At 37.1% G+C, this 23,367-nt stretch overlaps 1 protein-coding gene across 8 annotated transcripts in view; it reads right to left on the bottom strand.

Annotated features, from left to right (window-relative positions):
• Nucleotides 1–1,395: 1,395 nt before the first annotated feature.
• Ctns (lysosomal cystine transporter cystinosin) overlaps nucleotides 1,396–23,367 on the bottom strand; it is a 64,679-nt gene continuing 42,707 nt past the window's right edge. For 5 of the 8 annotated variants that reach the window (XM_028306540.1, XM_028306541.1, XM_028306542.1 and 2 more), the window contains 8 exons: nucleotides 19,532–19,648; nucleotides 18,936–19,236; nucleotides 15,855–16,095; nucleotides 14,281–14,400; nucleotides 13,475–13,645; nucleotides 12,577–12,797; nucleotides 10,677–10,766; nucleotides 8,916–9,661 (listed from right to left, as the gene is read on the bottom strand). In XM_028306540.1, the coding sequence (XP_028162341.1) occupies nucleotides 9,619–9,661; nucleotides 10,677–10,766; nucleotides 12,577–12,797; nucleotides 13,475–13,645; nucleotides 14,281–14,400; nucleotides 15,855–16,095; nucleotides 18,936–19,236; nucleotides 19,532–19,622 (1,278 nt within the window). In that variant the 5' untranslated portion in view covers nucleotides 19,623–19,648 and the 3' untranslated portion in view covers nucleotides 8,916–9,618. Of the gene's footprint in view, nucleotides 2,573–5,558; nucleotides 5,906–8,915; nucleotides 9,662–10,676; nucleotides 10,767–12,576; nucleotides 12,798–13,474; nucleotides 13,646–14,280; nucleotides 14,401–15,854; nucleotides 16,096–18,935; nucleotides 19,237–19,531; nucleotides 19,649–23,367 lie in introns of those variants that run through there. The other 3 variants (XM_028306545.1, XM_028306544.1, XM_028306546.1) reach the window with 3 other exon arrangements.

Raw genomic sequence — 23,367 nt, 5'->3', positions numbered from 1 at the left:
GCCACTTCTTCTCAACACCAGCCGATATATTGTCCCGAAGTAGTTAAAATGGCAAGCTATATTTGGGGCGTGTTATATGTCCTGAAGAGCCCTCAGTACCGGCGTTCCGCCTGCCTTCAAAAGCTCAGCCGTGATTCCAGACCGAAATACCGCAGTGTCTCAAGACGAAAGTCTTCGAGCAGTGTGTGTTGCCAGTGTTGACATATGGATCCGAAACGTGGTCGCTTACTATGGGCCTCATAAGAAGGCTCAAGGNTCCGTCGAGTAGTTTTTGTTTCTATAAGGAACATACAGACAGACAGACAGACAGACAGACAGACAAAAATTTTACTGATTGCATTTTTGGCATCAGTATCGATCACTAATCACCCCCTGATAGTTATTTTGAAAATATATTTCATGTACAGAATTGACCTCTCTACAGATTTATTATAAGTATAGATTGACTTGACTTTATACAAAGAAATGAAACTTCAAAGTAAGTTTAACAAATTAAGTAAATAACTTATTTTAAAACTTTAAAGATATTAAGTACGTACCTACTATGAATGAATGAGTCACAATTGATGGTTGAGTGACTGAATTTCATAATTATGACACTTCTTCTCAACACCAGCTGTTGTATGGGGCGTGTTATGTGATATGTCCTGAAAAAGGCTTACAAACTAATAAAGAATTTGAATTTGAATAGCTCCTTGCACTAACCCCCTGCATGAATGCACCGAGTTGACCATCAACGGTGGAATATAGCTAGATATCGTAAGACAAGCAACAACCGCTCATTTAACCAATCACAACTCATGACGTCCAAGACTTTAAAGCTCTATAGAAAAAAAAATGCATTACCTAAGTAATTATAGATTGAATATGGATTGAGTTCAAATTGGAGCAATGCGTCATTCTTTATCACTTTACGTGCTAATTAAAAAAGGATTGTGTACTAGTTCGCAATGTTGTTGCTATCCATTAATATTCGCGCTAGATACCGATTAAAAATGTTTGTAAAGGATTAAAATTGTTGTCCTTTGGTATGCGAATTCTACGTTTCCTTATTTAGACTCGTATGAAGCGAAGTATCAATGGCCGATAAGGAATTTATAATTAGGAGAAAAAACATATATGAATCTGTTGTTCTCTTACATGAAATATCTATTTTCCTAAGGCTCAGTTTCCACCGTGACGGAGAGGAGCGGAGAAGTGTCGGGCTGTCAATTTTTTTACATTGGCTATTCAATACACTCTGCACCGGTCCGCCTTGGTTAAAACCGAATCTAAGTTTTCATGCTGTTTGTCCAATTCACATCCGTAATTTTTCAGTAGCTCCATGTGCGAGAAAAACTATCAGCTAGAGACAAGTTTTCCGACCTTCTTTTAAAATAAAACACAAACTTGTGTTATACATGGAATGCAATATATTTTTTGCATTAACAATATAAAAGAGAACAGTATATACAGTATACAATAGTACCAATTATGATTAATTAATTATACACATAGTAATAGGTAAACTTAGTTTTATCTAAACGATACATTTATTGCCAAAAAGTTACTAATACCGCTTAATACCTACCACAAAATGTACATTTCCTGCTAATATTGATTTTAAACATATGCCTTTAATCAATACAAATACGGTTCAAAATTGATTGTAAAAAGGACATTTTGTAGTAGGCTATGTGCTAGCTACTATGTACAATAAAGTACCTACTTACCATTATGTATATCGTAATAATTATTGAGTTATAAGTACATATCATTAATTGTTTAAGCTCATACTTATTAGAGTTATTGTTCGATAGAATACATTCGTTATATTTTCATTTCAATGACAAAATCTCTAAGACTGAGTATAGTATAATTATTTTATAGAGCAATAAAAGCTCTTATCAAACGTAAATATAAAATAACTTTACGGTTTATTAGCAATAAAATATATTTATTTAATGTGAAAAACCTTGCGTGGATTTCACGTGATTCTAAATCTAATATAACACCACAACTGGCATAAGGTTGACATAGAACCTGTAGGCTTAGGATGCGCGTCGCGATAAGCATTTATCGCGCAATTTTATCGATTTTACGCGATAAGCCTATACGTTTGTCGTCTAAAATCATCGATAAGATTTTATCAGAGACGCGATAATGTGCGCACTTTTATACATTTTAATACTGATTAACACCACGATCTTACTATCGGCCAACAATCTTAAATCGGTGGTCTGCGCCTAGGCTTAGACGCTGAATGTTGTTTTTCGATTGTAACCTTCGCTATCATCACTGTACCATCTGCTTCTCTCGCTCGCAATCACTTTACTAAGTAAGCTATCTCATTTTAGCACATCCTTTCTAGCACCCGTACTACTTACATAGAACTCTATGTAATTCATGATGCTTACTTTCCACTGGTCCTTTGCCTTTCAGTCGCCAAGACTTGGAACTTGCCAATCACCTCGTTAGTTCGTTCTACGCAGGCGCCCCCTGGTAGGGTTCCTCAGAAGTTTGCTCAAGCTGTGGAGGATCGGAGTCTTCGTCGCTTGTGCTTCGGCCTGGCAGGCGGATGTAACGCGCTTCCCTGCAAAAATAATAAAGTGTGACTACAAGTTGTATCATAAAAACTCTAGCAAGAATGGAGCAAAATATTTTGTCAAAAATGTACTTTTTACGTTGGGTATAATGTGACAGGGTTTTTAGGGTGGCTATACGCAATAACAGACCCCATCGTGACTGCTTGGTACATAATATTGAAGTGTATTTTGTAGCACCAGTACAGAATAATTGCTGTATGCGATGAAATTACAAACGCAACAGGTGACGGACAAACTTGACCTTCAGTAGTTGGGTTTGTATTGGCGGTCAAGCTGTAGATCCTGGCTGCACAAGAGTTGCAGCGGTGGGAAAGAGAGGTGGGAATAGTCCCGGTGACGGATACCAAGTTTGCACTTTTTGAGGAGTTCATTTTCCTACTCTCCACTTTGCTAGGGATGCGCANGTATACTTAGGAATTCCCCGGGAACAGGAATTAGCGGGATAATCCTTTTGTATGAAAAATCTAAACCGCTTACGTTAGACGCTTGAAATTTGGCATGCAGGTACCTTAGTAAACTTAAAGCTTAGGTTACAACAGGATATTGCAAAATTCCCACGGGAACGGGAGTTATCGGGAAAAAACATTTGTATGAAAAAAATCTAAACCGCGTAAGATAGATGAAGGGGGTAAAACGGGATCCACGCGTACGAAGTCGCGGGCGGCCGCTAGTCCGTAATAATTCAGTAACTTCATGTGCGAGAAAAAGTATCCGCTAGAGACAAGTTTTCCGACCTTCTTTTAAAATAAAACACTAACTTGTGTTACATGGAATGCAATATATTTTCTGCATTAACAATATAAAAGAGAACAGTATATACAGTATACAATAGTACCAATGAGGATTTTCGCGAATGAAAAATCCGCCAGATGCAATACGTAGACGCGAGGACCAAATGCTAGTTATTTTTGACATGACATTGACAGATATGTCAAAATCCACCAATCACGCAGCAGTCAGACCCCACATCCACGTGCCGCGCCATCTAGCGGATCTTTCATTCGCGGAAACCCTCATTATGATTAATTAATTATACACATAGTAATAAGTAAACTTAGTTTTTATCTAAACGATACGTTTATTGCCAAAAAGTTAATAAAACCGCTTAATACCTACCACAAAATGTACATTTCCTGCTAATATTGATTTTGAACATATGCCTTGAATGAATACAAATACGGTTCAAAATTGATTGCAAAAAGGACATTTTGTAGTAGGCTATGTGCTAGCTACTATGTACAATAAAGTACCTACTTACAATTATATATCTCGTAATAATTATTAAGTTATAAGTACATATCATTAATTATTTAAGCTCATACTTATTAGAGTTATTGTTCGATAGAATACATTCGTTAGTATTTTCATTTCAATGACAAAATATCTAAGACTGAGTAGTATAATTATTTTATAGAGCAATAAAAGCTCTTATCAAACGTAAATATAAAATAACTTTACGGTTTATTAGCAATAAAATATATTTATTTAATGTGAAAAACCTTGCGTGGATTTCACGTGATTCTAAATGTAACATAACACCACAACTTGCATAAGGTTGACATAGAACCTGTAGGCTTAGGATGCGCGTCGCGATAAGCATGTATCGCGCAATTTTATCGATTTTACGCGATAAGCCTATACGTTTGTCGTCTAAAATCATCGATAAGATTTTATCAGAGACGCGATAACATCGTAACCCTGCTCGTCGATAACTACGGACCTGGCGGCCGTGACGTCACATCGACGCTCAGGTACGGACGGGGCGAACGCAGGCGGTAAGTGGTATAGTTCCAAAATACTGGACTGTCCTGTCGATGACATTGACAGTGGGGCGCCACCGTCAATACCGGATCGCTGGTTCAGATTTTTGTCATGTTGGAAACCATATAGTTGAACGATGGTAGCGCCCCCCTGTCATTGAGTTTCGCGGGACAGTTCAGCGTGGGTCATCTATAGGAGTCGCATTCCAGCGAGGTGCGCGTCAACTCGATCGTTGGTCGATAGTTGGGCCCGATTTTAATTTGTATGAAGGTTCGGCCGATACCAATGAGGGTTTTCGCGATTGAAAAATCCGCCAGATGGCAATACGTAGATGCGAGGTCCAAATGCTGCATGATTGGTGGATTTTGACATATCTGTCAATGTCATGTCAAAAATAACCAATCATGCAGCATTTGGACCTCACGTCTACGTATTGCCATCTGGCGGATTTTTCAATCGCGAAAACCCTCATTGGTGAAATGTGCGCACTTTCATTCATCTCCATACTGATTAACAGCCCGACGCAACTATCGGCCAACTAAGAGGCGGTGGTCTGCGCCTAGGCTTAGACTCCCCGCAAACTAAAGTCTGTTCGCCGAGAGTTGATAAAAAAAATTAAATATAAGAGGTTCTAAACTCATTATAAATTGCGGCCCGCTAATTATTTTTGTCGATATAATAAAAAAGTTGGTAGATTATTTGGCCTGGCCTTTTTTTTTTGGCCTGGATTCTCGGCTCGGTTACAATTTAATTTTGGACTACCATTTATAAGAATGTTTTAAAAATACCAATTATCTACCAAAATCTACTAAACGATTGCGCACTACTAAATCATCGTTTTCTTTGCCTCAAATCTACCAAAAAAGTAGAAATCTACTAAAAGTGGTCACGCTGTGGCCGCCGCCGCCCGCCGGCCGGGGCGCTTGACGACAGCTGCGTGGCTCGTACCATGGTACTCAGTGCGCGTTGTGACGAACGACGCCCGCCATACAGAATGCGATAATTAAGCGACAGTCACTATTGCAAGACATTTCATAATATTTATCAACTCTCGGCGAACAGACTTTACAGACTTTTAGTCGGCCGATAGTTGGGTGCGACTATAATTTGTATGAGTACCAAATCGGTGTAATGTGCGCACTTTCATACATTTCCATACTGATTAACACCACGACCTCACTATCGGCCAACTAAAAATCGGTAGTCTGCGTCTAAGCTTAGACGCTGAATGTTAGTTTTTTTATTGTAACCTTCGATATCATCACTGTACAGTCTGCTTCTCTCGCTCGCAATCACTTTACTAAGTAAGCTATCTCATTTTAGCATATCCTTTCCAGCACTCGCAGTACTTACATAGAACTCTATGTAATCCATGATGCTTACTTTCCACTGGTCTTGTGCCTTCCAGTCGCCAAGACTTGGAACTTGCCAATCACCTCGTTAGTTCGTTCTACGCAGGCGCCCCCTGGTAGGGTTCCTCAGAAGTTTGCTCAAGCTGTGGAGGATCGGAGTCCTCGTCGCTTGTGCTTCGGCCTGGCAGGCGGATGTAGCGCGCTTCCCTGCAAAAATAATAGTGTGCGACTACAAATATTTGTATCATAAAAACTCTAGCAAGAATGGAGCAAAATATTTTGTCAAAAATGTACTTTTTACGTTGGGTATAATGTGACAGGGTTTTTAGGATGGCTATACGCAATAACAGACCCCATCGTGACTGCTTGGTACATAATATTGAAGTGTATTTTGTAGCACCAGTACAGAATAATTGCTGTATGCGATGAAATTACAAACGCAACAGGTGACGGACAAACTTGACCTTCACTGGTTGGGTTTTATTTGGCGGTCAAGCTGTAGATCCTGGCTACACAGGAGTTGCAGCGGTGGGAAAGAGAGGTGGGAATAGTCCCGGTGACGGATACCAAGTTTGCACTTTTTGAGGAGTTCATTTTCCTACTCTCCACTTTGCTAGGGATGCACCNTAGTCTAATACTTAAATACTTTTTTTTTGTAAATACATACTTATTATACATAGAAAACACCCAGTCCAATACAAACAAATATGTTCATGCACACAAATGTTTGTACTGTGCGGGAATCGAACCCGCTACCTCCAGAATAGTAGTCCGTTTCGAACCACTACACCAAACGGCCGACGCTTATAATATTATAATTACTATCTAATAACTCACATAGCATACAAAACATAAAGAAACTAACCTGAATCTCCCTAGAGAAGTAAAGTCCGCAGTTAAAGAGGGAGTACATAGTGAAACCCATGATGTTCAACGCCAAGAAGTCAAAGTTGAGTCCGACCACGCTCTTTCTCTTGTAGTTGATGTAGATTTGCGGGTAGAAGGACACAGACCACGCTGCGAAGTAGATCCAGCCCATGATGTAGGAGATCAGGCGAATTGCGTGGGAATGCATCACCGTGATCCGGAGAAACACGTCGTCCATGCTGGGAAATTAAATACTTTATTATAGCTTGCTCACTAGAGCTATGGCGCTCTTTCTGGAGTTTTTGTTTCACGGTCGTTTGACGTTACATTCGACGTATAGTAAATAAGTATCAGGTTTTATTTTTGAGGACATTTATAGCTTAGTTAAAGCGGCACATCTTTTGTGGTTCAGCTATAACACTAGGTGCCTCCTAACCCATTTGGCCAGCTTAGGGAATATAGGCCAATCCTCCATTTGATTATTCCTTTAAGAAGATCCTACACCACGGAAAATAAACATCAATTAAGGGGACCTATCTTATAAGCTGTTAGCTATCTGCCAATAATATTTATCACAAAATCCCTTATAACCACAGTCAACTTACTGAAACAGATGTATTGAATTAAGAATTATGTCACGTTCATGTAAATAGGCATTGAAGTAGGAACAAGGTTAAAGTAAAGGCAATTAATCATTGGTAATGACTTGTTTATAGAGTAGAAAAAGAAATAACTAATTCAATGAGTAATCTGGATTTTAGATATGTAATGTTGGTATTTCATAAGTCATTCAATGTTTATTTATCTCTGATATAAGTAAACAAAATAACCCCAAGTTTATTTCATGTAAAACGTACCTAAAGTTTATTTAGATAACCAGCGGGGTTATTAAAAGTTAAGATACGAATAGAGCTACACACTTAGTCATTAAAATTATCTAAAGGTTAAAATTCTATGCACCCAAACATATGTTTTGACTCATTTGATTTATATTTTTATTTAAANTGTAGATCCTGGCTGCACAAGAGTTGCAGCGGTGGGAAAGAGAGGTGGGAATAGTCCCGGTGACGGATACCAAGTTTGCACTTTTTGAGGAGTTCATTTTCCTACTCTCCACTTTGCTAGGGATGCGCAGGAGCAAAATAGTTCAAACATGGTTCAAAACTTGAAAAAGTCTAGTTTGTGGGATTTGAACCCATGACTTTTCGGTTGTCGGACTACTTACTGCTCCGACATTGAATTGAATAGTAAATTATCGATAGTAGGTATGATAACTCGTCGATCGTTTCATCCACGAAGACGCGCCCCACCAATATTTGGTCGAGGGAAGCGCGGGGTGCGGGGAGTTAGATCCGAGCAATCCGAGCGTCATTATTGTAGTGTGCGTGTGCACTCACGGATGATTTAGCGTGTACCGATAACATTCAAACATTAGCGGAAGGTCTTCGTGGATGAAACGATCTATAATAGTGTCTTTTCTGTTTTCTTTTAATAGCAGGCAGTTGAGAAATGTCTGGCGAGTGAAAATCGGCTTGGGTGATCAGTTGATCACCCAAACCGCCAAACCAGTTGGTTTGGCGGTCTATTCCACTTTGATCACCTGGCTTTGATGACCCAGGTGATCAAGTAGACTTCCAGCGACAATTTAGTGTCCTTTAATCACCCACGGATATAATGCTCTGGGTGATCAAAGTGGACTCCAGTTAAATTATTATTTTAGTATCCTTTGATCAGCTACATACAAACCTACATACTGAGAAAACTTGACGCCTTCTTAACCTGTCATTTTTAAGCTGTTTTTCATCAGAAGCCTCATTACTGTTTTGTTCATGTAATAAGTACTTGATGTCAATTACATATGTATATGATTTCTGTGTAGATTAATTTTTAAGGAAACAGTTACTCTAATTAGCGATAGTATAGTTTAATTTCTGTGTTCCAGCTCAGATTTATTTGTCAAGCTAATGTGAGTTTTATTTGGCTTTATGTAGGATGTTATGTACCTAGGGTATGTTGGCAAGATCTAAACAGTGAATTTTCATTTACCAAATCAGATTTTAATGAACAAATTCTCAAGATTTTATATGTTTGAGATGTTGTGCCAGACAATATTAACTGATATAAATGAAGAAAATTCACAATTTAGTTTCTGCCAACTCTCCCTTACACCCAGTGTATTTGAATCGGGATTAGAAATGAAAGACAGCAAAACCAGAATACATTTATTTGTAAGCGAAACCTTAAAACTATTACAATCGGCCATAGACTAAAATTAAAACTTGTCTATTACACTTGATAGCTCTTTTAACCTCAATCTATTTTTATAGGGGGTAGAATGAAAAATGCAGTGTTAATTTACACACATTTTAATATAAAATGTGCACGTGATCACAGATCGATAAAACAATATGGCGGTGTGCCATTTGATAACAATTTAACAATATTCCAAATAATAACTTCAAACATTGCATTAGTTACATCAGTCTATCGGTTTTCATTAAAATGGATATAAGGCAAGCTTCAAGCAAAATTGTTTTACTATGTAGTTATAATGTTGTCTGTCTAAAATTAGCTTTCTCTTTCACTCCTCAATAAAAACTGTATTAAAACTTAAGTTATTCGGAAATTGTATTTTAAAAGCATCGGAGTACACGAGTCTATGGATGTTTTAGTTTAAACGATAATTTAGCAACAAATAATTTACAATATTTTTGAGACAGAACTAAAATTATGCAATTTTTATAGCCTTGTCTCTGAAAACGCCTTACAATACCAGATTCAGGCAATTATAGACTCTTAGAAAATGTAATTTAAAGATTATTTTACAATAAAGCTTAATTCACGTATTTCCACTACAAAATAATACTATTACTTGATAAATACCTTTAAAGACCAAATTGCATTTCTTTTATCTTCTCTGGAACCCTGTCTAACGCTTGATAAGCCTATTTATTAATAAGTTATTGGATAATCCTTAAACGTAGCTTAAACTAAAATATAACTAGACGAAATGGCTACTGTGTTGCAAATGCGTTACGAAACTGGAGTCTTCATCAAACTTTCCCTTCCAAGTCGTATTTCTTCTCGGAGGCGTGCCTAAAATTAGAGAAAAACCAATAGTTTTATAATTATTCAAGCTAATACTAACTACTAATAGCTAATTGATATTGCAATTTGTCATTTGGTAAATTGAAATAAATACAATCTTCAGAGAAAATAAAGTAGCAACGGATATTGTTGGGTATTCTTTCTTCTCTTATAATAGGTTCGATAACCAATTTAACTCATTAATTAGGAGCAAGTATGTCTAAAAACTGCCGGGAGTTGTATAATTTTTTTATCTGACATTGCGACAAATTAACCCCAGAGGTTATAACCAATTGCAATATCTAAAATGATTTATAACTACGACTACGGGATAGGTTGAGTTGAAAGCTTTACTTGTGTCCTTTGATCTAGAAATGATTCCATTTTGCAGGTTGCATTTGTACAAGTTCATGATTAAGTAGCTTAATATGCTTGTATTATGAGTGGGTTTACCACAATAGTCCAGCAGCGGCAGGGATCGAATTAGCCTTCTTCTGATCTATAATACAGGGTGTCCCAGAATGGGTGAATCAAACTGATAGGGAAGGTAGCTCTACTAATGTACTATCCTTAAAAATATGAAAAAATAAAATAAAGCTCATAAGGACACAATAAAAATTGTTTTGAAAAAGTGAAAATAAATCAGCTTTGCCTGAGTATCTGGCTATAATTGCTGCGTTTGGAGTTTATTTGTACTTTTTTCTTACTAATATTAATTGTACATGATCGCTTCGTTTATCTGTAAACAAACTTTTGAAAATAATGACTAGATTTCGAGTTTATAGCACATTTTTAAAAAAAAATCCGAACTCAAAATTTTTTTTCCATATTTTTTAGGGATAGTACATTAGTAGAGCTACCTCTCCATCCTGATTCACGCATTTTGGGACACCCTGTATAATCGGTCAATCCAGCACCTTCACCGTTAGACTATTGTCGCTCCACCTTCATCACTAGTATAAACTTCATCAGTTTTGCAAAATGGTATCACCATTAGATCAACCTCTAACTACAGTATACATACCACTTAGTGTTGACCAAAAAGTACGTCTGTCCATCGTCACTCTTCGACACATCCGAACTATTCTCACTGTCAAGCACTAAATGATCCTCTCTGAAATAATATACCACAAAAACATTCCCATAAGTCTCCAGACATTTTGTACCCCTTTTGAAACTCCAAATGCAGTAGCGTTTCCCGTTATAGCGTCCCGTTGTTGCATTTACCGATAACGTTATTGACGATGAAGGCGACATCTGTTATGAGGTTTTATGAGGCTGTGTTTCCAGTATAAAAATTCCAGTGTTTTCATTGTTTTCCGTGATATTTTTGGTTTATGTTATTCATTTTGCTGGTTTGTGTTCCATGTTTTTAATGAATCGATGCAGAATGAAGTGATATTCGTATATCTTTGGAATTTCTCCAAGTCTCCAGTCTTTTGAAACTACGTCTGATGCAGTAGCGTTTCTCATTATAGCGTCCCGTTGATGCGTTTACCGATATCGTTATTAACAACAATGGTGACATCTGCAGGTTAAGAGGTTTTATGAGGCTGTTTTTATATGACATTTCTTTTTGTATGTGTTCCATGTTTTACGTTTGCATGAATCAATGCAAATGTATTTATTTGTATATTTCTGGATGCTTCTTTTCTTTTCTTGATCTTGATATTATGTTTTATATTGTTGTATCTACAAAGTTTTAGAAAGTATACTTATCTTGTGTTTCATATTTTAATGAAATGAAGTGATATTCGTGTATTTCTGGAAGTCTCTTTTCTTTTCTTCAGCTTTCATGCTCATAATACTGCTCAGGCTTCTCGTCTTATGTCTGTATTTGTTGTCTTCAAAATGGCTTGCTGGGTGATGTTCTTCCCATTTCTATTACAAGCTCTATTATATGCTTCCCATGATTTTTTTGATGATTGTAGTATCGATTTATAATAATGGTAAAGTGACACAAATGTAAGAGTGAGAGAAAGGAGTTAGAAATCGTAGGATAGTCAAGAATGCTTAGACTATGTTAGAAACCCTTCCCCACACCGATGTAAGTTGCGGAAAATTCAAAACTTGTTTCCACAATTAAAAAAATGACATGTCAAATTAAAGTCAAGATTTTATAGATGACCCAAGCTGAACTGTCCCACCAAACTCAATGACAGGGGGGCGCTACCATCGTTCAACTATATGGTTTCCAACATGGCAAAAATCGGAAACAGAGCGATCCGGTATTGACGGTGGCGCCCCACTGTCAATGTCATGCATAGGACAGTTCAGTATTTTGGAACTATAATCAAGATTCAAAGGATATAAGATTTCTAAATAATTTAATAGTAAAAAATCTCTAAATAAATTAACACTAAAATTCAAGTGACAAAATTTGACATGTCAATTTTATTATATTCCATACGGTTATTGCTATCAGTATGCCATGTCACGAGTTGATAGCGAATGACCATTATTAAGTATCAGTTAAGGACAAAGTAATAAAAATAAAATTGATCATTTTGTTGAAAACACACTCAATGAACTTTTCAAATTATCACCAATGATATAAAAAAATGTAGCACGCCCAATGTGTTATTATTGTGAAAACATGCATTATTTCGAACCATTATGTTCAACATTTTTCAGAGGAAAATTTGTCAAATCTAAAAAGACAGATTATACAGTTAACTCTTTCAATAAAATGAGCTATTTATATCCTTTGTCATAATGTCAATTATTTGAAATAGTTTTTATAACTATAAATTTTATTCTCATTCGTCCGGCAGTTTCAATGTGCCCCTTTCAATAAGAATGGGGCAGGTTGAAATTGCAATGCAGGGTCTTTCATTATTTTCTTTTATATTATTCATTTAAATCCTCAATGACATCAACAAACGTGACATAGCATAACTGTCATCTCTTAACCCTTAACGCACCTGTAGAAAACGTAGTGCTGCAGGATGAAGAATACATCGAAGACCAAACTGAACAGGCCCAATCCAAACTTGGTGGCATCTCCGAAGAACGACGCCCAGTCGTTGTAGTTGTAAGCGTTTAGCGCCATCTGTAGTATGGAGAGGAAACCGCCCACGAAGTCTAGGAAGATGTTGCCAATCGACCAACCGACGGTCGATTTGCGTTTGTAGTTCATGTAGGCCTGGAAAAGTGGGAGTTTAAGGGTTAAGCAAGAAATGCAGGTTGCCCATGACCTAGGCTAACTCATGCTCGCATTCACAAAGATTACTATGAGGTCTCACAGTGCGCGTGGACGCACAGGGTGACACACGAACCAATCACAGAACTCTATTCGACGCTGTGCATTCGATTTGCTGCTTCACTTAAGCAAGTATCGTTTGTGAATACGGGCGTTAGTAGCTTAGCTTGCATAGCTGACGCAGTTTTCCATAGTTGTGTGCAAACTATACAAACACTATGGAAAACTGCGTCAGCTCTCTAACTTAGCTTAGCTCTTGATTTTGCAACAGACATTAACATCCTTTATCATCATTATTCATTATTTCATCATTATCCAGCTAAGCTAAATATACGCTTGTGTTAGGAAAGGATTCACCACAATTCAAACCAGCGTTTCGAAGCAGCCACTCCAACACCGCAACAGGCTATTGTGGTCTGTATTCTCATCCCATGATAATCATCATCATTATCATCATCATCACTGTAGGACCTATTGAGCACGGCGCTCTCTTATTTATCAATGGAGGATTTTAGAACAATAAGCTACTGTATACTCCTGTCTGCAAGTAACTGTGTTTTCAAAGCTATCTAAATGTTTTTTTAGTTGTTAAATAAATGGAAAAAAAAAACTTTACTAACCTGCGGCACATACTTAATGAGCGTAATGGACAGTTTAATATAGCTGCAGTAGTAAAGGAAGTCCAGCCACTCCAGGATACCAAAGAAACCCAGTCCGGCTGTCACGATCACAATCACGGTGAACAGCGACAGAATACCGCGCCCTGTGTTGGAGACGCGTTGCTCGTCGCGCTGGAAAGGAACTCATATAAAATGTAATAAATCTAATTTATCAAGCCAATTTCAAGCCATTCTTAGGCTGTATTGCTGGAAGCCAAGACAGCCTTCAAATATAAATTCAAATTATTTATTGCATGTCACATGGGCATTTGCCTTACGGCTAAGAAAAGGGGACTGCTTTTCTGTTCTCATAACTTCTTATTTACGTGTCCTGTCTGTAAAGTATTTGGGCTATGTTATTTGGTAACAATAACGTTGGACAAAAATATAATGTTCAATGAAAAACGAAGAAAATAGGTACCGGGACTACTTCCCAAAAACGTTATCTGAAATTTCGAACATTTCAATTTTTTCAATCCTTCTCACGCAAAGCCAGCATGAGCGACAGTATATTGCTGTCGCGACTGTGCGACGCGCGCCCGCAGTGAGTGTGCGAGCGCGACAGCAACATAATTACGCGCGAGCGATAAGGATGGGTAGCTTGGGGTCATTGGACAAAATTCTACGTGCTCACGGACCAGGCTATAGATGACTGTTAAAATATTGAAATACGGCAATGCATTCATATACAACTGCACCGACCATCTACATAATAAAAACCCAATTTTAAGATCCTTGTGTTACAAAAATATGACAAACTGTCTCACCTCATACATGAAGCATTGGCTAATAGTGATGAGAGTCGCGAAGGCCGCGTGGAGCGAGAAAAACACATCGTTCAGCTGTACCGGGTTCAAGCCCCGGGGGTGCCGGCTGAAGTATTCTGCCTGGAATATACAAACACAAATACACTAAGTATCACTTTATTCAAAACTAGCGGCCGTCCGCTACTTCGTACGCGTGGATCCCGTTTTACCCCCTTAAAGGTGGAGTTTCGTAAAATCCTTTCTTAGCGGATGCCTACGTCATAACATCTACCTGCATGCCTTTCAGCCCGATCCGTCCAGTGGTTTGAGCTGTGCGTTGGTAGATCACTGTGTCAGTCAGTCAGTCACCTTTGAGTCATATGTAATGATTTAGATAGATAGATAGATAGACTAGCTGACCCGGCAAACTTCATACCGCGTATGTTCATCGGAAATAGTGAAAGAATTTTTCAAATCGGTCCTGTAGTTTTGGAGCCAATTCAATAAAACCAAAAGTAAAATCTTTCCTCTTTATAATATTAGTGTAGAAAAAAGATATTTACCTATAACAAGAAAAACATATTAATATTGAAACTTCTTTGTTTTGTTCCTCCAAACATACAATAATAGGTAGAGGAAAATGGCGAATATAATGGAAAACTCGTGGCGTAAGATCATTCCAACGTGTGTATCTAAATAAAAAAATTGGGACTATTTTCTCTAAGCACAAATCGGATGAGTGGCGTTGGGACCAACGTTGGGGCCAACGTGTGAAGCCGGTCATATAAATTAATAAGTAGGAAAGTATTGCAGCCGAAACGTCAAGCCGTGAGTACATGTAACTCATATAAAAATGTCGCGTTGAAACCCGTGTTTCTCTATTTTAGGAAAGTTTCGTAACCAAAGGTTAATAAGTCAGAAAACAAAGCGTACGCGCATACGTGACGTCACTGTAGTTTCCGCACAACGCAATATACGTAACAATAATACGGTTAACTTAAACTTACCCCACTATAGTACGTTGTAATTAGGCTACAACAATGTTAAAGTGTTAATTGAAGATGATTACGGCTGTTCACTTCTAATTGACTTTCTAATACGTGTTCTTTTGTTTGAATAACAATAACATTAATGTAATTAAGGGTTAACGTAACTACGCATGGAACTCCTGCGTGCTACGGTCGGAGAATGAATTGAAACTTGAAAGTAACTATGAATTAGAAGTAATTTGAAAAACTTCTGACGTTACAAAAGTTACAGAAGCTAATCAGAATCTCTTCAGACTAGTGAAGTCTGCAGTTCAAGCATAATGTTTAACTGTTAAGAAGTTAAAAATTACCCAACTATTTTCTTGATCAGCGGTCGGTAACCTTATGGCAGGCACGGGCCACAAGGTCGCAAAATAAACTGGCGGGCCTCTAGTTTATTTTCTAGCACTTGTGATATTAAGACTAGAGGCGCGCTTTCTTATTAATTAATGCATGTATTTTGATTATCTACAAAATAACAAATTATCTAAAAAACAGCTGAAAAGATGAAAGCTAAATAATACTATCTAATAACTCACATAGCATACAAAACATAAAGAAACTTACCTGAATCTCCCTAGAGAAGTAAAGTCCGCAGTTAAAGAGCGAGTACATAGTAAAACCCATGATGTTCAACGCCAAAAAGTCAAAGTTGAGGCCGACCACGCTCTTTCTCTTGAAGTTGATGTAGATTTGCGGGTAGAAGGACACCGACCACGCCGCGAAGTAGATCCAGCCCATGATGTAGGAGATCAGGCGAATGGCGTGGGAATGCATCACCGTGATCCGTAGAAACACGTCGTCCATGCTGGGAAATTAAATATTTTATTTTAGCTTGCTCACTAGAGCTATGGCGCTCCCTCTGGAGTTTTTGTTTCACGGTCGTTTGTCGTTACATTGGACGTATAGTAAATAAGTATCAGGTTTTATTTTTGAGGACATCTATAGCTAAGTTAAAGCGGCACATCTTTTGTGGTCCAGCTATAACACTAGGTGCCTCCTAACTCATTTGGCCAGCTTAGGGAGTATAGGCCAATCCTCCTTTCGATTATTCCTTTAAGAAGATCCTACACCACGGACAATAAACATCAATTAAGGGGACCTATCCTATAAGGAAATTTTTCCGTGTCGCGACAAGATCGGTGTACTAAATTACAGAAACAGATGAATGCTGTATTAAATTAAGCATTTGTCACGTTCATGTAGATAGGCATTGAAGTAGGAACTAGGTTAAAGTAAAGGCAATTAATCATTGGTAATGACTTTTTTAAAGACTAGAAAAAGAAATAACTAATTTAATGAGTAATCTGGATTTTTAGATATCAAATGTTGGTATTTCATAAGTCATTCAATGTTTATTTATCTCTGATATAAACAAAATAACCCCAAGTTTATTTAAAGTAAAACGGAAAGTTTATTTAGATAAACAGCGGGTTAAAAGTTAAGATACAAATAGAGCTACACACTTAGTCATTAAAATTATCTAAAGGTTAAAATTCTATGCACCCAAATATATGTTTTGACTCATTTGATTTATATTTTTATTTAACNTACAAACATAAATATACAATAGGTATCACTTTATTCAAAAATAGCTGATCCGGCGAACTTCGTATCGCTTATGTTGATCAGAAATAATGAAGGACTCTAATGGCCTATTTCTGCCGCTCTCTACAAAAATGGTTTCCGCAGAATAACAGCGTCATGTTCTGGGTTTTGTTATTACAGAGCATGACCCATGCTGAGCGGTGGCCAATTTTGGTTCGAACTACTTGTACATTCTTACTTTTAATCTGTCTTGTTGTTAAGTTGGAACCAAAATAAATGTGTTTCTTTCTTCTTTCTAATGGTGAAAGAATTTCTCAAATCTATCCAGTAGTTTTGGAACCCATTCAATACAAACAAACAGTAAAATCTTTCCTCTTTATAATATTAGTGTAGAAAAAAGATGTTTACCTATAACAAGAAAAAATATGAACATTGAAACTTCTTTGTTTTGTTCTTCCAAACATACAATAGGTAGAGGAAAATGGGAACTCGTGACGTAACATCACTTGAAAATATCGTATTATTGAACGATAATAGTTTGTTTCCAAGAATTTGGTAAGAGAGTTTAATAAATGGGTTTATCAAACGATGCTTGCTTCATTGAAGTAGCAAACCGAACGCACAGCATTGAATAGAGCTCTGTGATTGGCTCGTGTGTGACTCTGTGAGTCCACGCGCACTGAGAAAGCTCATAGTAATGTTTGTGAATACGGGCGTTAATATTGTGCTTTTAGGCCAGCTCCAGATGTTGGCCCTAACTCCCAATAAATGTTTGCCAGTTTTCCAACGTGTGGATCTAAATAAAAAAATTGGGACTGACTATTTTCTCTAAGCACAAACCGGATGAATGGCGTTGGGCCCAACGTTGGGGCCAACGTATGAAGCCGGTCTTATAAATTAAGAAGTAGGAAAGTATAGCAGCCGAAACGTCAAGCCGTAAGTACATATGTAGCTCATATAAAAATGTCGCGTTGAAACCCGTGTTTCTCTATTTTAGGAAAGTTTCGTAACCAAAGGTTAATAAGTCAGAAAACAAAGCGTACGCGCATACGTGACGTCACTGTAGTTTCCGCACAACGCAATATACGTAACAATAATACGGTTAACTTAAACTTACCCCACTATAGTACGTTTTAATTAGGCTACAAAAATGTTAAATTGAAGATGATTACGGCTGTTCACCTCCAATTGACTTTCTAATACGTATTCTTTTGTTTGAATAACAATAACATTATTGTAATTAAGGGTTAACGTAACTACACGTGGAACTCCTGCGTGAGAGAATCCTCTACAGAGAATGAGTTGAAACTTGAAAGTAACTGTGAATTAGAAGTAATTTGAAAACCTCTGACGTTACAAAAGTTACAGAAGCTAATCAGAATCTCTTCGGACTAGTGAAGTCTGCAGTTTAAATTAACTGTTAAGACGTCAAAAATGACCCAAAAAATTTCTTACGTTTTTCTAGATCAGCGGTCGGCAACCTTTTGGCAGGCACGGGCCACAAGGTCGCAAAATAAACTAGAGGTGGGCCGCACTTGTGATATTGAGACTAAAGTCGCGCTTTCTTATTAATTAATGCTTGTATTTTGATTATTTAAAAAACATTATAGATAGGTAGCTAAAAAGGTGAAATCTACATTCTTTTTTTATCTTTGGACATTTTAAAATCGCTTTTAGTCCCAAACTAAGCAAAGCTTGGTAATAGACAACGGATATAAACATATAGACTAAGAGCTACTGAACGCCAGANTATTTAAAAATACGAACGAAAATAACTATCACGTGTTTAACCTTAGTTACCATGTAAGATATTATTCTGATAAACAGGAGTTGCCGTGGTGAGAATAACGTTTTCTTTAAGGATTTTTTTAGCTAAGATCTGGTCCGTCCGTCCATCCACAAGGTGGACCGACGACCTGATAAAGGTAGCAGGAAGGGGCTGGTGCAGGCCGCTACCAACCGTGCGATGTGGAAGTCATTGGGGGAGGCCTATGTTCAGCGGTGGACGTCCTATGGCTGAAATGATGATGATGATGATGATAGATCTGGTCGAGGGAAGCGTCTGGATGCAGGCAGCGCTGAAAGTTTCTATGGACTTACTTGACAAACCCTTCAGGTGTGACATTGAAGACGGCCTCAGAATGTCCCGGGCTTTTTCCTAGCACACAGATATCGTGGGTGATAGTCACATTCGTATTCGGTTCCGGAGATCCTGGGATCTCTACTGTCTGCGGCACGAACTGGACTATGTCAGGGTGCTGTATTTGCGCCGTCGCTGCTAGGGTGATGTTGTATTGCCCCACTTGGACCAACTTGAGGAGATATGTCTCGTCCACGAGGAGATTGAGATTCGTGACGTCCACGTACATTTTCTCGATCTGGGAGTGTGCGCTTGGTAAACCTGTGGAGTAAGGACATCATGGGTTAGTACTAGTTTTTTAAGTAATCAAACAAAATAGACGAATGTTTAATAAATAAAGCGGTTACTTCATAAATTAAGCATGCACGTTAATTACCATGCTTAGAAAAAGGAAACCTGCATGAATTATTTTCTTGGTAAATACTGTTGATAACGATTTGAGACAAAATATAACTGTCATTGGACGATGCCCATTGGTAAAAGTGTAAAGTTTTATATGTGAATTATTACAGGTAAAACCCTTTTATTTTTAAACAATTTACTGCAGTAAGCTTACCTAAAATCAACATGATAGCGGCGATGTGAAGGAATCTGTGACTAGATGAGCTGCCCGCGACTCCGCTCGGCAACGATTTTCCTCGTGCCATTTTGATCTAAGTATTGGTGTTCGTTTCTGTAGACAAAAGAAAAGTTACGTGAAAATACATACCTATTAAAAATTTTACTTCAATTTTAACTTCTACCCTTCTACCTCTACCTTCGCACTCACAGCTTTCTGCATAACCCAGGGGTCGACTGGCTGAGAATGCTTAAATAGCATTAAGTCCACCTTTTGTACTATTTTATTGTGCAATAAAGTTTTATAATAATAATAATACCTAACACACATAAATTAAAAAAAACATCACGCTAAAAAAAATGCTTAAAACATGCAAATGCACAATTAATGGATTTTCACAATAGTTACGAGTAACTTGACCATAAACTAAGCTCAGCGACTATTGAATTAAAAACATAGGTATTTTTAAACGAAAATATAGCAGTACCTACAAGTTTAAAAACCGCGTCGCAATGCAATAAAATTTATGTAATTCTTGTAATTTCATCGATAACAATAACGAACCGAATACCTAACTTTTATAGCTGTAGTTAAAACGCGTGCTTTTAATAATATTTCTTCGTCGTCATTATTGCGTACAGAAAAACTATAATTGCTTTCGACGTTAACATTCTATAATATAAGTGTTACGGTCAAAGTGATAAATGTGAAAATTATGAATAATCGCCGGTTATTATGTATAATTACCGCATGATTTGGTAAATGTGATTAATATGAGGTCATTTATGTGTGTATAAAATAAATAGGCGGCTTAGGGGTGGCCCAAGGGCCACCCCCGCCGCACCTTAACCTATTTTTCACTTTAAATCAAAACATTATGTTATAGGCATCATGGAAATGTAATATTATGCAAGAAACATTCCAAACTCATTATGCCAAATTATATTAATATATGTTATCAAAACGTTCAAAAGTTTGGCTGTACATCAGCACGCACACAAGATGTTGTTGTCTTTTATGAAATTTGTTAGTAGTAAGGTTTAATTATTAAATAATCACTGTTAAATGTGATTAATTTATCACTTTTACCGCGACTGTCGGTAATTATTCATAATAACCGGTTATTATTAATAATTTTCAATTTATCACTTTAACCGTAACATAAGCATTGCAGTTGAACATGAATTATTAAAATAGTGTTTTCAATTACTTTGTAATACCTGCCTTGTCCTGCATAAAAAAACATAAATTTTGTCTTATCATATCATATTGTATACTTAGTTGCTTTAAATTATTTTGACATCATACAATTTTATTATTGCCATCATTTGAAAACTTCGAAAACACATAAATACTTATAGTGTGTGCATTTAGGTAATTTGCTAAGAGACTCTTTCTGTCTCAAAGTCAAAGTTTCTTTATTTGTTTAGACTAATAAATAGTACCAGGCCTGTTCATCTCCGCGAGTTTACATCGAAAACAAAACACGCACGATGGCCCACCTACAGGATACTATTCGACAAGGCCTCACATACGAGCGAACATTGACTCACGCACGCGTATTCTTGTGTATGATGGAAGAAAATAAAGAAAATGGTGTACTAAATACTGTGCAGTATTTAACTGCCTAAATAATAATAAATAAAATAAAATAAAAGGTATTTATTTCAGGCATAGCCCATAAAAGTGTTAGTAACAAAGGTCTTATAAACTATGGTTAGTAAATCACACAGTAACCTAAACATAATTATAATTAAAGAACGACAATTTGGTGTCTTTAGTAAGATGGACGCAATAAATAAATGAATAAAAACACAGAATGTACTTTTTTATGTTGCCTCAAGACACTGAGAGGTAAATAAGTAGTTAATATTATTCATGATAATTCATGCTAAATCATGTATTTCCTCCGCCATTTTCCGCAGTTTGGCACCTCACGTGATCACGTTACATCATTTTACCGAAGTCAGCCCTATAGCTTCAGCGCAGTGCCGATCACTGACNATTATTCTGTGATAGTACTTACAAATCGTCTACAATGTAGACTCTACATTACTATGGTAATTTATTGCACTTCGATTTTGTGACACGCTCGAATTGGCGTGTACCTACATCACGTCACTTGACCGTTACGCACACTACAAAACTAATGTCCCGTTTTGGGACGTGCATTCATCACTTACTTATTTATTGTACTCATCAGAACTAAAGTCAACTTCTAAACCTGCGATATTCCCAATCAAAAAATGACCCGATAGTTTTGGATACGCTAGCTAGGGGAGACTGGCCCAAANGCCAGTCTCCCCTACCTTTTTAATTCGGTTTGTTTTAAGGGAACTAAGTTTTTAGACGAAAATAAAATTACAGTAGATTTTCCAAGAGAAAATGATTCAGTGGTTTTACATAATGATTCAAGAGTATGACTAAGTCATTATACGGTCGCCCGATAATAATTAAAATGGAAAATAAATTGTAGACCTTTCAACATTTCTAAATATTTTCAAGCGTCAATATTGCGAATAATATTCTGAGATAAATTCTTCCAAGACAAAATGTTCCAAAGTAACATTAAGAATATTGTACTTGTATTTGACCTAGTGACCAGAAAGTCTATAAGGTCCGTAGCGCAAAACAACGTTCAGTTAGGCCCAGAACAGACGGTGAAACGCAACTGCAACGAAACTGCAAATGCTAGTTACTTTTGAGTTGCATCTAAGTTTCTGCCATAGCGTCCGTTGAGAGACCACACATGACGCGACCAGTTTGAAACTTTCAGTTTCATTCTTCAGAATCATCAGAAAGTTGCAGTTTCGTTGCAGTTGCGTTTCACCGTCTGTTCTGGGCCTTGAATCCAGTTATTAATTCTTCTCAAAATTCTCAATCAATTTTTTGAGCTCCGTTAGTACTTACAATCTGGTCAAGTTAATTGCACACCTGGCAGCCGTGATATCACATTGACGCTCTGGTAGGTACTAACGGGGCGAACGCGGGGAGTAAAGTAAGGGTAAGTGCGAGGGAGAGTCGCGAGGTGCGCAGTTAGCTTTATCGTGTTGTATGTGGCAAAATGTAACTTTTATGTAAGGTACCTACTTAATCACCGTAATGCCGCTGGTTTTAATTAAAAAACTACTATAAATAACAAAAAAAGATAAATCAAATTGTATTGTTCCATTTGTGTTAGCATCCAACGATAAAATTAAATTGCATGAATTCAATTACATTTTATTGCACTCTTGGTATTCATAAACAACAAAACAATAGTACGTAAATTACATTTAAAATAATTTCACCTTTCAACAAATGCGTAATTGTTTTTCTCTTGTCAACAACACATCAGATTATACATTTTTATTGCAAAATCGTACATTTACAATTACGTTAAACAACAACAAACAATACGATAGGGGAAACCCTTAGGGTTCGGACAAACCAACGCGATCACACCGCGATCAGCCGGCGTGCAGCGATGGCGACCAGACCTTAATGCATTGATCGCCATCGCTGCACGCCGGTTGATCGCGTTGGTTTGGCCGAACCTTTAGGTATGTATAGCTGGTATAGCGCATAAACACATAAAATATTTTATAGTACCTAATATAACTTACTGTGAGAGTTACAAACAGTTTATTCGTATGTTAGCAGTTAGCATACATACGCTGTTTTTTTTATACTTACTTTATAACATAATAAATCAAGTATAAATTAACAACATGCCTATCAGGTCAGGTCATTAATGTCAAGAGTGGTTTACCTTAGAACCTTACGGAGGATGACATTGAAAACGATTTATTATTAGACATAAAACCATTAGGATATTCAATTATAACAACAAA

Source organism: Ostrinia furnacalis, unplaced genomic scaffold (assembly GCF_004193835.3).
Source record: "Ostrinia furnacalis isolate ACB-3 unplaced genomic scaffold, ASM419383v2 OfSCF2036, whole genome shotgun sequence".
In the NCBI taxonomy this organism is placed as follows: domain Eukaryota; kingdom Metazoa; phylum Arthropoda; class Insecta; order Lepidoptera; family Crambidae; genus Ostrinia; species Ostrinia furnacalis.
Note: the sequence above shows the minus strand (reverse complement) of the source record. Positions and strands in the feature narration are given on the sequence as shown.